We start from the raw sequence: 15,683 nt of genomic DNA on the forward strand, positions 1-15,683 counted from the left end.
TCATCATCTTTCTCTTATTATCTCTCTTGACATCATTCTTAATTTCAATTTCCACATGTACTTTAATTATGCATTAATTATCTTGTATCTCACTTCTGAAAAGACTTATAGGACTCAAACACTCTGTACTCTCCAGGCAGCTTTATTATAAGCCAAGGGTATGCATTGAAAGGAGTTTGGAGATCTCAGATATTAGGGCTAATGATGTAGTTACAGTAATTAAGGCAGTGTGGGTTTTTTTGGTGGAGAGGCGTAATCACCAATGTAATAAAATAGATCCACATAAGAGCTGTAGGTGTTCATATTTTTATATCTGGCCACATACTGAAATCATTTATTATTTTAGTAGCTTTTTACTTGTTTTATCTTTTTTGGTAAACAATCTTATTTTAAACATTAAAAGATAGCTGTTTTCTCTTATTTTAACTTTGAATCTGTCATCATCTATTCACCTCAGACCTTTTTGCTGTGCGATTTTCATATTTGTGTTTGTCTCTTAGTTGTAGTATGTATATGAATAATTTTTTTCATGATGAGTATGTAGGTCATGTACTTTAGGACATTTGCTTACCAGAAATTACCATTATGTTGTTTTTGTATGTAGAAAGTATGGCTGAGCATACATATTCAAAAATAGTACTCCAGTCTCCTGTCTTTTGACGTATATTGTTACTTAAGAACACTTGACATCTTGCCTAATCTTTCTTTGTAAATAACTCATTTGTATGTGTGAATGTGTGTGTGTGTGTGTGTGTGTGCATGTGTGGATATGCCCACTTGGATGTGCCTGCATGTCTATAATATTTTTTTAATAGCAGCTGTATTGAGCTATAATTCATATACCAAAAGTCTCACCCTTTTAGAGTGTGCAATTAAATGATTTTTGGTATATTCACAAGGTTGTGCTACTATCACCACTATCTAATTTCGACCATTTTCATATTAGCAGTCACTCCTCATTCTCCCTTTCCCCAGCCCCTGGCAACCTTCTTCCTGTCTTATGGATTCGTCTACTCTGACATAGCAAATAAATCATGTCATGGAATATATGATCTTTTGTGACTGGCTTCTTTTATTTTTGATAATGTTTTCAAGGTTCATCGGTTCATCCATGTTATAGCAGGTATCGGTACTTCATTCCTCTTTATGACCAAATAATATTCCATTGTATGGATATATCATGTTTTATTTACTATTCACCAGTTAATGGACATTTGGGTTGTTTTTACTTTGGGGTTATTATGAATGATGCTAAATTCTTTTTTTCTTTTATATGGGTCATTTCCTCTCAATATTTAGGTTTTAGTCTTCAACAGATTTTTTTCCATCACATGTTTAACATATATGTTCTTCTTTTCAATTTGTTATGTTGTCTGCTTTAACAGTATTACTCATGCATATATTGAAAATTTCTGTGTCTGTTATTCTTCTTGAGTAATTTTCATCTCTGTTCTATTCTGGGAGGCTTTTTCAGGTATGACCCATATAGCACTGATTCAGTCTTATGTTGTTTTAATTATTTTATTTTCTAATTCTGTTTACTTTTGTCATTGTATCATTACTTTTTTGTTTCTGTTTTGTTTTTTACAGTTTTAACTCATTTACTTCTCTTTTTATTGTAGTCTTCAGTGTTATCTCATCTTTCATCTTTAATTTTGTGAGGTTTTTTAGATTTTCTTTTTCCTTTGATGCACATAGATATTTTAAATACTAAAAATACTAAACATAGATACTTTAAATGACTAAACACTTTACTCATATAAATAATTATATATGTTTACTCTATTGTTGACAAAATTATATTTCTTTTTCCTCTTCTCACTGTGCAAGTCTAACTTAACAAAACAAAAGATGTCAAGTTTTTCTTTTTTCTTTAAGATTGGCACCTGAGCTGACATCTGTTGCCAATCTTCTTTTATTTCTTCTTTTTCTTTCTCTCCAAAGACACCCAGTACATAGTTGTATATTGTAGGTCCTTCTTGTTCTGCTATGTGGGACGCCGCCTCAGTGTGGCATGATGAGTGGTGCCATGTCGGCACCCAGGATCCGAACTGGTGAAAGCCTGGGCTGCCAAAGGAGAGCATGCGAACTTAACCACTCGGCCTCGAGGCTGGCCCCTCAAATTTTTCTTTCTCTTTGTTTTCTTGATTTTTTTTCATCTATGTAATTAGAATATGGAGCCAGAAGTATGAAGAGGCTCATATTCATCTTCAGATCTACCAAGTTCATTCAAAAAGTGAGAGAGGTGTAAAGAAGAGTGGCTCTTCTTTATAGCCACTTTACCTATATTTATAGACTTAATTTTTAGATGCAATTGGGAAATTAATTGCCAACTTCTAATTTTCCTGGAATTACCAGAGATAGTTTGCTGATTGTTTGCCAAAATATTTAAGAACTAGCTATATCATTTATGATTGTTTCAACCTTTAGGGCTCAGTCTATGAAATCAGAGGATTGATTTGTATGGTGTTTATGGTTTCTTCAAGCTTTCAAATATATCTCTTTGGCTTTTTTTTTTCTATTCACAAAGTTTTCTCATAATTATTTCTAGTCATTAATATGCATGCAGAATACAACTTATTTTTTAATTATGAAAATTTAAAATATGCTGGAAAGTATAATATATATATTTTCACATATATAGTATACATACTTTCATAGTCTATGTAATATAATTTAAAAATTGTGTACCTATGACTGAGTTTTAATAAAGCTTGGCACTTTGCTGTATTTCCTGCAGCAACTCAGGCTCCCCCTCTGCTTGCCTGAGTGCAGGATGGAGATGGTTTAAAGGGCTCCATCCTGCAGTCTCAGCAGCAGGATTTTCTTAGGGCTTTTTTTTTGGTGTAAGTTTTCTTGGCACTTCCAGATTTCAGCTGCTCTAGCACCCAGGTGGTGATATATAGGAAGCAAAAACAAACAAAAGCCCCGCAAACCTGTGGAACTCACCACTGGGTCATCCCTCGAGTTCTGAGGTGTCGCCTTTTACCAACCCAAGGATGTTGTTCTAAAACTTCTCCTCTCTCTCCTGTCTCATCAACTTTTCCTTTTCTACTAAATTTTCATTTATGCCAATCAGTATAAAAACATGCTGTTTCTCCCAATTTAAAAGGATGCTCTCTCACCTCTCTTGATCATCACACTCAGTCCTCTTGCTGCTTGTCATTTCTCTGTATTTATCAATAACGTGATAAATTATTTGAGTTGATTCATAGTCAAACATGACGTCCTTTTTTATACCATAATAAAGTGGCTCATTAATGCAGTACAAAAACTTATTTTCAAATTATGTATGTTTGCACCAACTTGAGACCTATTTTAAATTTTAATGTTTTGTGTCCTGTACCCTACTTAGCTGTGAAGTTCAGAGTAAATTTCGGCATTAAGGTACATGTTTTAAGTGCCAGGTAATTATTCATTCACAACCTCCCCTAAAAACACACAAACATCATATTTAAAATTTGGGGGAGAAATATATCATCTCCTGATTAAGTGGAAAATTGTGCACTTGGCTTCTGAAAGACTTTAATTCTATGCAGCTTTTTAAAAAGGAAACGTTCAGGTAGAAGTCTAAGCTTTCTTCAATTTGTAATAATTCACACTCACTGAGTGGTACTCTTATTAGTCACTTGAATTGAGTAATACTCCTGTTAATTTTGTTCCAGGATTCATGCTTATTTTTTTAGCACAACTGACTTTAGGATTGATCATTACCATACACAACATACATTGTGCTGATTGTGTACTTCCAATTCTAATAAACAAGAATGAAGAAATCAAGCTTGAATGCCTGGCCAAGAATCTGGTGGGACATGATTTTGGCAGAGGGCTGGAGTCCATACAGGCTGACGCTTGTCCGCAGGCCTGGGGTGCTGCACCCTCTGCCCAGAGCTGCTCATGTGTCCCAATCACCCAGTCCTTACCTCCTAAAGGCCATCTACTTTTGGCTTCTTAATGCTTAGTTTCAAGCTAGAAAAAATAAAGATAATTATGCAAATTCTTGAAAATAGCTTTGAAGTATTTTGTTTTCCTCAGTGTTATTTGTCCTTCATTCTGAATGTTACCTTTCCTCAGCATTGCAGCCCTACTTCTGAAGCCCTGTCAGCTGCTGTTGACCATGGTGATCACTACTCTCTTTTTTAAACATTATATTTCCTTGGCTCCCATGACAGTAAATTCTGGTTTTATTCCTATCTCACAGAGTGCCCTCTCAGTCTCCTTCGTTGGCTTTTCCTGAGGATCTGTTTATTTAACTTTGGTGTGCCTCAGGGCTCATCTCTGGGACCTCTTCTCTATCTACAGCTGGTGATTTCCAGCTTCACGGCTTTAAATCCCATCTAAAATGCTGATAATTTCCAAATTGTTATCTACTAGACATGCTCCTGAGCTCAGCTCAACATATCACTTGGATATTCAATAAGTAGCTCAAACTTAACATCTTTAAAACTAAGCTTCCAATTATTCCTCCAACTCCCAACAAATAAAACCTATTCTTCTTACCCATCTCAGTTAATGCTGACATTTAGCTTGGTCTCGGGTCAAAAAAAACCTTTTTCTTTCTTTCTTTCAAATGCTACATCTTTTTATTCAGCTCATTCTGTTTGTTGTACCTTCCAAATACCTTCCATGTGTCTGACCCCTTCTCATGACCTCCACTGCTATTACCCATGCCACCCTCACCTCTTGCCTGCATTCTTGCCACAAGCTCTTTACAAGAATCACAGTTAAGGCTTGTCCTTTCTTTGAGGCTTTTGTACTTGTTTCCTCTGCCTGGATTACATTTTCTCTAGTAAACTCCATGGTTTATTCTCTTACTATTGTTTATCTGTAAATGTTCCTTCTCGAAATTGCAAGCATACTCCTACCCCAACAGCAACTTCTGTCCTCTTCACTGGTTACTGTTCTCCAAACACTTTCTGTCATCTGTTATATTATAGACTTGAATTATTTGTTAATTTCCAATGTCCATCCAAAAGAATATAAGTTGCATGAGGACAGAAAGTTTTATCTTTTATTGTTGTATCTTCAGTGCCTAGAACAACACTGGCCCATTGAGTTTGCCTCTGCATTTTTTGACAGTCAGGTGAAAATCGGAAATATGGCCCATTGAGTAATTCTCATTATCATGTGTAAGGATGCCTATAAATTCTTAGAAAGAGTAAATGTTGCCTTACACTAAATTATACAGGAAATATATAGGGTGGATCTTATGAACTATAAAGAATAATTTATGAACATAAAGAATAATTCCTTGATAATTTTAACAATAAATCCAATGATATTATTCCTGTTTTTATTTTAATAGTGTTTAGTGGCTGAGGGCATAACATGAAAGATATGTATCCAAAAAATAGAAGTCATTTCTATTTAAAATAATTTGATCTATTTTTTATAAGGGTGGCAGTTTAACATTATGCATATTACTTCACTCGTGTATAACCTGTGAAGTTTCTCATGACCTACCACGTTCAAATGTTTCACCTCGGTTTCAGCATTATACATGGACAAAATTAAAAGTTGTTTACCCCTAAATTCTTTTTATCAATTGTTCACGAAATTACTTCTTTAGAATGCTGTGTATGACAGAGTCATTTTAAAATTGCCAGAAGTAAAAATTACCACAATAATAAAGGACCAAGTAAATGCATTATAACATCTGATGAAATATTATTTAGCTATTAAAATTTACGTTTGCGAAGAGTTTTGATCTCATGAAAGTAGGATACCAAAATGTCTGCCTGTGTATCCTTCTATCTACAAAATTTTAGCTGGCATAAAATGCACCAAAATGTTACCTTTATTTTTCTCTAGTTGTAAGATTATGGATGACTTTTATTTAATTTTTTTACTTTTCTGTAGTTTCAAGAATGTCTACAGCCTTTGTAGAATTTTTATAATGACAACAGAAGTAATGAATGTAATTTTTAAAGAATTAGGACTTCTTCCATAACTATAGTTTGTTTTTTGTTGCTTAATGACAAAGGTTTATATTTTGACAGTCTTGGACAGGCCACTAATAATTAATCATAATCATTTTCAATACTGATGTGCAACATGTTTTCACCTAACTTTTGTTTATTAAACAGTTTTTAAAAGTACATATCAGGATTGTGTTTTTTTTCCCCTACAGACAGCCTTTTGATTGACTACCAGTTTACCTTCAGCTTGTTACAGGAAGACGATCGTCACCATACTGCCATAAACTTCATAGCAAATCCTGAACAGGTGAGGATCATTCGACTTTAATAATACATTAATAGCAAGGGATGCAACTTTTTCATCATCTTTCCTTGTAATTTTGTCTCTTCTCATAATTATCACACTGTAGGGGTTTTGTAAAAAGACTAATCCTGTAAATTTTTCTTTTCATAAAACTTACATATCCTTGTGATTCAGACAATTTGTGAGTTTGATATTTCAGGTTTTACAAACAGTCCCATATTTTTAATTGTACGTTACTTTTATTATTTTTTCAGTCTTATGATGGTGTACCTATACTTATGCTCTCAAATTATGGGTAGTCTTATTTGAAAATAAAACCCATAAATTCAAAACACACTAATATTAAGTATATTTTCTTTTTCTTATATACCATTATGTAGTAATAGGTTTTGATTGTTTTTTTTCTAAATCCACTGGTTTATCTGAGTTATAGGAATCCTGGCTTTTTAAAAATTATTTTTATTGAGATATAATTGACCCATTACATTGTATAAGTTTAAAGTATGCAATGTGCTGATTTGATACATTTGTATATTGCAATATGATTGCCACTGTAACATTAGCTAACACCTCTATCAGAGCAGATATTATCATTTCTTTTTTGTGATGGGAATAGTTAAAATCTACTATCTTAGCAACTATGAAGTTGATAATACACTATTGTTGTCTATAATTACTATGCTGTGCTTTCGATCTCTAAGACTTACCTACTGGTTGCAATTTTGTACCCTTACACAACATCTCCCCGGTTCCCCCCACCTCCCAGCCCCTGGTAAACACCATTCTACTCTCTGTTTTTTTGAGTTTGGCTCTTTTAGATTCCACATATAAATAATATCGTGTAGTATTTGTCTTTCTCTATCTGACTTAGCTCACTTAGCATAATGGAATGCTAGCTTCTTTATGCAACTTAGTGCATCACTGACATAATTTTACAAGTTTATGAAGTTTAAATGTATGGAAGATTAATTGTGAGTTTTAATACCAAACCATCAGTTCAGGAAACGGCTCTAAGTTTGTTTAGAAATAATACACATATGCTGCTATCCATCGGAGACTTTATAAAGTTAAAAAGTCCAGGAAATGCAAATATCAACCATAGAGTTTACTTGGATGGAATTTTAGTTTCTTTCGCAACTGAAAATAACTCTTTCAAAATGAAAGTGTTATGTGAAATATTTGAATTATTCTTTTTTGTTTATTGTTGATAGAATACTAACATGAGATCTACTCTCTTGAATTTTTAGGAGTACTATTGATACTATGTTTTAGAGCAATCTCTAGAAATTGCTCCTCTTGCATAACTGAGACTTTATATCCGTTGAACAACAACTCAAAATTTTCCCTTCCTTCCAGCCCCTGGCAGCCATTCTACTCTCTGCTTCTGTGAGTTTGATGATTTTAGATATGTCGTATAAACAGAATCATGCAGTATTCGTCCTTTGTGACTGGCTTGTTTCACTTAGCACAATGTCCTCCAGGTCATCTACGTTGTTGCCTGTGTGAGGATTTACTCCTTTTTTAAGGCTAAATAATATTCCATCATATGTGTACCATGTTTCCTTTTTTTAAATTAAGATATGCTTGACATATTACATTATAATAGTTTCAGCTATACAATACAGTAATTTGATATTTGTATGTATTGTGAAGCAGTCGCCACGATATGTCTAGTTAACTTCCATCACCATACAAAGTTACAAAGGCTTTTTTTCTTGTGATGAGATCTTTAAGATTTACTCTCATAGCAGCTTTCAAATATGCAGTGTGGTGTTATTAACTATAATCACCATGCTGTAAGTTACATCCTCATGACTTATTTATTTTATAGCTGGAAGTTCGTACTTTTTAACCCCCTTCACCCGTTTTGCCTACCCACCCAGCACCTCTGGAAGGCACTGGTATCCATGTTCTCAAAGTTTATTTGTTTGTTTTAGATTCCACATATAAGTGAGATCATACGGTATTTGTCTTTCTCTTTTGCACTTAGTTCACTTAGCATAATGCCCTCAAGGTCCATCCATGTTGTTGCAAATGGCAAGCTTTTTTCTTTTTTATGGTTGAGTACTATTCCATTGTATCTATATATTACAATTTCTTTATCCATTCATCCATTGATGAACACTGAGGTTACTTTCATATCTTGGCTACTGTAAAGAATGCTGCAGTGAACATGGGGGTGTATCTATCTTTCCAAGTTAGTGTTTTTGTTTTCTTCAGATGAATAGCCAGCAGTGGAATCCTGGATCATACAGTAGTTCTATTTTTATCTTTTTGAGCACCGTCTGTACTGTTTTCCCAGTGGCTGTGCTAATTTACATTCCCACCAACAGGGCACAAGGGTCCCCTTTTTTCCAAAACTTGTTATTTCTCGTCTTTTTGATAGTAGCCATTCTAACAGATGTGAGGTGATATCTCATTGTGGTTTTGATTTGCGTTTCCTTGGTGATAGTCATGTTGAGCACCTTTTGTTGTACTTGTTGGACATCTGTATGTCATCATTGGAAAAATTTTTGTACAGATTCTCTGCCCATTTTTTTGTTTCGTTTTGTTTGTTTGTTTGTTTTAGGAAGATTAGCCCTGAGCTCACATCTGCCACCAATCCTCCGCTTTTTGCTGAGAGAGACTGGCCCTGAGCTAATATCCATGCCCATCTTCCTCTACTTAAGTATGGGATGCCTGCCACAGTATGGCTTGCCAAGTGGTGCCGTATCCGCACCCGGGATCTGAACCGGCCAACCCTGGGCTGCTGAAGTGGAATTTGCGAACTTAACCACTGTGCCACCAGGGAGGCCCCTTTGCCCTTTTTTTTTGAGGAAGATTAGCCCTGAGCTAACTACTGCCAATCCTCCTCTTTTTGGTGAGGAAGACTGGCCCTGAGCTAACATCCATACCCATCTTCCTCTACTTTATATGTGGGACTCCTGCCACAGCATGGCTTGCTGAACGGTGCCATATCCGTATCCGGGATCCGAACGCGCAAACCCCAGGCCGCCGAAGCAGAAAGTGGGAACTTAACCATTGCACCACCGGGCTGGCCCCTTGCCCATATTTTAATTGGATTTTTTTTCTTTTTTCGCTATTCAGCTGTATGCATTCTTGATATATTTTGCATATTAATCCCTTATCAGATATATGATTTGCAAATATTTCCTCCCATTCAGTAGGTTGATTTTCATTTTATTGATGGTTTCCTTTCCTGTGCAGAAGCTTTTTAGTTTGATATAGTCGCACTTGTTTATTTTTGCTTTTGTTGCCTTTGCTTTTGGTATCAAATCCAAAAAATCATGTCTAAGACCTACGTCAAGGAGCTTACACATTTTCTTAATCTGTTCATCCACTGATGGATATTTAGGTTGTTTTCTTATCTTGGTTATTGTGAATAATGCTGCAATGAACATGGGACTGTAGCTGCCTCTTCAAGATCCTGATTTTAATTCTTTTGGATATATACTCAAAAGTGGGACTACTTGGTAATATGGTAGTTCTATTTTTAACCTTTTGAGGAACTTCTATACTGTTTTCCGTAATGGCTGCACCATTTTACATTCCCATTAATAATGTACAAGGGTTTCAATTTCTCCATCTGCTCTCCAACGCTTGTTATCTATTGTTTTTTTGATAATAGCCATCGTAACAGATGTGTGGTGATATCTCATCGTGGTTTTAATTTGCATTTTCATGATTATTAGCAATCTTGAGCATCTTTTCATGTACCTGTTGGCCATTTGTATGTCTTCTTTGGAAAAATGCCTATTTAAGTCCTGTTCCCTTTTTTAAATTGGGTTATTTAGTTTAGTTTTGTTTTATTTCTTTTCTATTGAGTCATCGGGGTTCCTTATATATTTTAGATATTAACTCATCAGATGTAAGGTTTGTAAATATTTCCTCCAATTCTATAGATTGCCTTTTGATTTTGTTGGTTGTTTCCTTTGCTGTGCAGAAGGTTTTTAGTTTGATATAGTCCCAGTTGCCTATATTTGCTTCTGTTGCCTATGCTTTTAGTGTCATATCCAAGAAATCCTTGCCAAGACAAATATCATGAAGCTATTTCCCTATATTTTCTTCCAGGAGTTTTATACTTTCAGGTTTAATATTTAAGTCTTTAATCGACTTTGAGTTGTTTTTTGTGTATGATGTAAGATAAGTTCTATAGACTGAATGTTTGTGTCCCCCCCAAATTCATGTGTTAAATCCTAAAGCTCAAGGTGATGTATTTAGAGGTGAGGGCCTTTGGGAGATGATTAGGTCATGAGGGTGGAGCCCTCATAAGTGGGATTTGTGCCCTCATAAAAGAGAACCCAGAGAGTTCCCTCACTCCCTTGCACTATGAGAAGACAGAGCTGAGAGGCTTGTCTTTGAACCAGGAAGTCGGCCTCATCAGACCCCAAATTTTCCGGCACCTTTATCTTGGAATTCTCAGCCTCAAGATGTGTGAAAAATAAATTTCTGTTGTTTATAAGCCACCCAGTCTATGGTATTTTTGTTATAGCTCCCCTAATAGACTAAAACAATAAGGGTCCAGTTTCATTCTTTTCATGTGGATATCCAGTTTTCCCAGCATCATTTGTTGAAAAGACTATTTCCCTGTTTTGTATTCTTGGCACCCTTTTCAAAGATTAGTTGACCATGTATGTGTGGGTTTATCTCTGGGCTCTCCATTTATTATGTTGGTCTATATATCTGTCTTTATGTCAGTGCCATATGTTTTCATTACTGTAGCTTTGTAATATATTTTGAAATCAGGAAGTATGATGCTTTGTTCTTTCTCAAGACTGTTTTGGCTTTTTGGGGTCTTTTGTGATTCCATATGAATTTTAAGATAGTTTTTTTAAAATTTCTGTAAAAAACCTCACTGGTGTTTTGATGGGATACTATTGAATTTGTAGCTTGCTTTGGGTAATATGGACATTTAAACAATAGTAAGTTTTCCAATCTGTAAACACAAGATGTCTTTCCATTATTTGTGTCTTCTTTAATTTCTTTCATCGATGCTTTGTAATTTTCAGTGTACAGATATTTCACCTCATTGGTTAAGTTTATTCCTAAGTCATTCATTCTTTTTGATGGTATTATAAATGAAATTGTTTTCTCAATTTCCTTTTTGCATAGTTCATTGTTAATGTATAGAAACAAAACTGATTTTTACATGTCGGTTTTATATGCTGAAATTTTACTGAATTTGTTTATTAGTTCTAACAATTTTTTTTTCAGTGGAGTCTTTAGGTATTTCTACATATAAAATTATGTCATCTGCAAATAGAGTTTATTTTACATCTTTTTTCATGATTTGGATTCCTTTTGTTTCCTTCTCTTGCTAATTGCTTTGGCTGCGACTTCCAATACTTTGTTTAATAGAAGTGCTAAGAGTTGTCATCCTTGTCTTGTTCCTGGTCACAAAGGCAAAGCTTTCAATTTTTCTACATTGGGTGTGATTGTTCACTGTGGGCTTGTCATATACGACTCTTATTATGTTAACGTACATTCCTCTGTGCCTAATTTGTTGAGAGTTTTTATCATGAAAGGTGATGAATTTTATCAAATACTTTTCCTGCATCTCTTGAGATGATTATGATTTTTGTCCTTCATTCTGTTAATGTGATATATCACATTAATGGATTTGTGTATGTTGAACCATTCTTTCATCTCAGGAATAAATCCCACTTTATCATGGTGAATGGTCCTTTTAATGTTCTGTTGAATTCAGTTTGCTGTATTTTGTTGAGGATTTTTGCATCTATGTTCACAGGGTTATGGACCTATAGTTTCCTTTCCTTGAAGTGTCTTTGTCTGGATTTGGTATCAGAGTATTACTGGCCTCATAAAATGAGTTTGGAAGGATTCCCTCCTCTTCAGTTTTTTGGAAGGAAAGATTGCATTAATTCTTTAAACATTCTTCACTGGTAGAATTCACCAATGAAGTCATCTGTCCCTGAGCTTTTCTTTGTTTGGGAAGTTTTTGATTACTGAACTTCTACACACGTTATTGATCTGTTCATATTTTCTGTTTCTTCATGATTCAGTCTTGGTAGGTTGTATGTTTCTAGGAATTTATCAGTTTCTTGTAGGTTATCTAGTTTGTTGGCATATAATTGTTCATAGTACTCTCTTATGATTCTTTCTCTTTCTGTGTCAACCATTGTAAAGTCTCCACTTTCATTTCTGATTTGAGTCTTCTCTCTTTTCTTCTTATTTAGTCTTTCTAAAGGTTTTGTCAATTTTGTTTACTTTTCAAATATCAACTCTTAGTTTGTTGATTTTTTTCTATTGTTTTTCTACTCTCTTTTTCATTTACCTCTGCACTAATGTTAATATTTACTTCTTTCTGCTAAATTTGGACATAGTTTGTTCTTCTTTTTAGTTCATTGAGGTGTAAAGTGAGGTTGTTTACTTGAGATCCCTCTTCATTTTTAATGTAGGCATTTGTCACTATAAAGTCTCTCTGAACTGCTTTTGCTGAATCCCATAAGTTTTGGTATGTTGTTTTTTCATTTTATTTTGTCTCAATATATTTTCTGATTTTCCTTGTGATTTCCTTTTTGACCCATTAGTTTAGGAGTTTGTTATTTAATTTCCACATATTTGTAGACTTTCTAATTTTCCTCCTGCTATTGATTTCTCATTTCATTCCATTGTGGTCAAAAAAGATAATTGATATGTTTTCAATCCTCTTAAATTTGTTAAGACTTGTTTTATGACCTAATGTGATATATTCTGGAGACTGTTCCATGTACAAATGAACAGAATGTGTATTCTGCTGGTCTTAGGTGAAATGTTGTGTATATATCTATGTCCATTTGTTTTGTAGTATTGTTCACATTCTCTTTTTCCTTATAGATTTCCTTTTTGAATGTTCTATCCATTGTTGAAAGTAGGGTATTGAAGTTTCTTACTATTTTCTATTCTTGTCTGTTTTTCCCTTCAGTTGTGTCAGTCTTTGTTTTATATATTTAGGTGCTTTCATAGTGGGTGCATATATATTTATAATTGTTATATCTTCTTTATGAATTGATCCTTTTATCACTATATAATGTTCTTATTTGTCTCATGTTAAAGTTTTAGACTTAAAGTTTATTTTGTCTCAGATGAGTGTAGCTACCCCTTCTCTCTTTTGTTTACCATTTGCATAGAATATCTTTTTCCCACCCCTTTGCTTTTAGTCTATGTGTGTCTTTAAATCTAAAGTGACTCTCTTTTAGACAGCATGTTGTTGGGTATTCTTTTTTAATCCAATCGTCTACTCTATGTCTTTTGATTGGGAGTTTAATCCATTTATGTTTAAAGTAATTATTGATTGGGAAGGACTTACTATTGCCATTTTGTTAACTGTTGTTGTTTGTCTTATTGTTTCTTTGTTTCCTTTTCCTCTCTTGCTGTCTTCCTTTGTGTTTCATTGATTTTTTTGTAGTGATATACTTTGATTTCTTGCTTCTTTTCTTTTATGTATCTTCTATATGTATTTTCTTTGTGGTTATCATGAGGCTTACACACAACATCTTATAGTTATAATAGTCTATTTTAAGCTGATAACAACTTAAATTCAATCACATACAAAAATTGTATACTTCTACCTCACCCCCGCCCCCATATTGTTATTGATGTCACAAAAATTTAACATTTCTTGTGAGGCAGGTCTAGTTGTGATGAACTCCCTCAGCTTCTGTTTTTCTGGGAAAGTGTTCATCTCTCCATTTTGTTAGGACAGTCTTACTAGATATAGTATTCTTGGTTGGCAGATTTTTTCTTTCAAAACTTTGAGTATGTCATTCCAGCCTTTTCTGGCCTGCAAAATTTCTGCTGAGAAATCCACTCACAGCCTTATGGAGCTCCCTTGTATGTGACAAGTCACTTTTCTCTTGCTGCTTTCAAAATTCTCTGTCTTTGACTTTTAGCAATTTGATTATAGTGTGTCTTGGTATAGATGTCTTTGTATTCATTATCTTTTTGATCCTTTTAGCTTCATGAATCTAGATGTCACTTCCTCTCCTCAGACTTGGGACATTTTTCACCATTATTTCCTTAAATAAGATTTCTGCCCCTTTCTCTCTCCCTTCTCCTTCTGTGACTGCATAATGCATATATTAGTTTTCTTTATGATGTCCTGTAAGTCCATCAGGCTTTCAGTCTTTGCCATTTTTTTTTTTTTTTGCTCCTCTGACTGGATAATTTCAAATTATTTGCCTTTGAGTTGCTGATCTTTTTCTTCTGCTTGATCAAGTCTGTTGTTCAAGCTCTATATTGAATTTTTCAGTGGAGTTATTGTATTTTTCTGCTGCAGAATTTCTGTTTGGCTTTTTTTTATGGTTCTATCTTTGTTGATATTTTCTTTTTGTTCCTATCATTTTCTTGGTTTCATTTAGTTTTCTTTCTGTGGTCTTGTATTACTTCTTTTTAGCTCCTTTAATACAATTATTTTGAATTTTTTGCCAGGCAATTCTAGAGCTCCATTTCTTTCTCTGTCTCTCTTTTTTTTTCTGTGAGGAAGATTGGCCCTGAGCTAACATCTGTTGCCAATATTTCTCTTTTTGCTTGAGGAAGATTGCTGCTGAGTTAACATCTTTGCTAATCTTCCTGTATTTTGTGTGAGATGCTGCCATGGCGTGGCTTGATGAGCAGTCCTAGGTCTGCACCCAGGATGCCAACCTGCACACCCTGGGCCACTGATGCAAACTTAACCACTATGCCACCTAGCTGACTGCATAGAGCTTCATTTCTTTAGTGTTAGTTAATGGAGATTTATTTGTTCCTTTGGCTGTGTCATATTTCCCTGTAGCTTTGCATTGGTGTCTGTGCATTTGAAAAAAACAGCTACTGCTCTCATTCTTTATGGATTGGCTTCAACACGAAAAGACCTTCACCAATCAGCCCAGCTAGAGAGACTGGGAGCTTCTCAAGTCTTTTCTACAGATCATTATGTTCCACTCCTCTTCCTTCCTCCTGGGGGAGAAGTCTCAGGGTTTTACGCTTTCTTTCAATCTCACAGAGCTATGCTGGCCACAGTAAACTCCCCACCCCTTTTTCCTAGGGTAGTGCACTGAAAGGCCAGGATGTTAGAGGCACATTCTTGTCCTCTCCCTCCTCAGGGAGGAGAGGTTGTGTGCCTTTTCTCAGTCTCACAGAGCCATGCTGGCTGTAGTGAGCTGCCCACTCTTTTCCCTTTGGACAGTGCACAAAAAATCCAGGATGTTGAATGCATGTTTCGCTTCTCTCCCTCCCTCCAGGAGGAGAAATCTCAGGGTTGTACACCTTCTTCCAATCTCTCTGAGTCGTGCTGGCTGCAGTAAGCCACCCACTTATTTTTTGTTCTTAGCTGCTGTCAGATGTCCACACTATGCTTGATCTCTCAGTGGTTTGAAAGAGGCAAGACAGAAACAGGTCCTTTGGGCAGTGACATGAAAGGCCAAAGATGTTGGATGTATGTTACACTCTCTCTTTCTCCTGAGGGAGAAGTCGTAGGACAA

The 15,683-nt window shown here is 35.0% G+C and overlaps 1 protein-coding gene across 3 annotated transcripts in view; it reads left to right on the forward strand.

Annotated features, from left to right (window-relative positions):
• Positions 1 to 15,683, forward strand: part of ATRNL1 (attractin like 1) — a 730,944-nt gene that overhangs the window by 262,952 nt on the left and 452,309 nt on the right. For all 3 annotated transcript variants that reach the window (XM_046649411.1, XM_046649419.1, XM_046649424.1), the window contains exon 22: positions 6,131 to 6,225. In XM_046649411.1, coding sequence (XP_046505367.1) covers positions 6,131 to 6,225 — 95 coding nt within the window. The remainder of the gene's footprint in view (positions 1 to 6,130; positions 6,226 to 15,683) is intronic.

The sequence above is a fragment of the Equus quagga genome, chromosome 2 (assembly GCF_021613505.1).
Source record: "Equus quagga isolate Etosha38 chromosome 2, UCLA_HA_Equagga_1.0, whole genome shotgun sequence".
Taxonomy (NCBI): domain Eukaryota; kingdom Metazoa; phylum Chordata; class Mammalia; order Perissodactyla; family Equidae; genus Equus; species Equus quagga.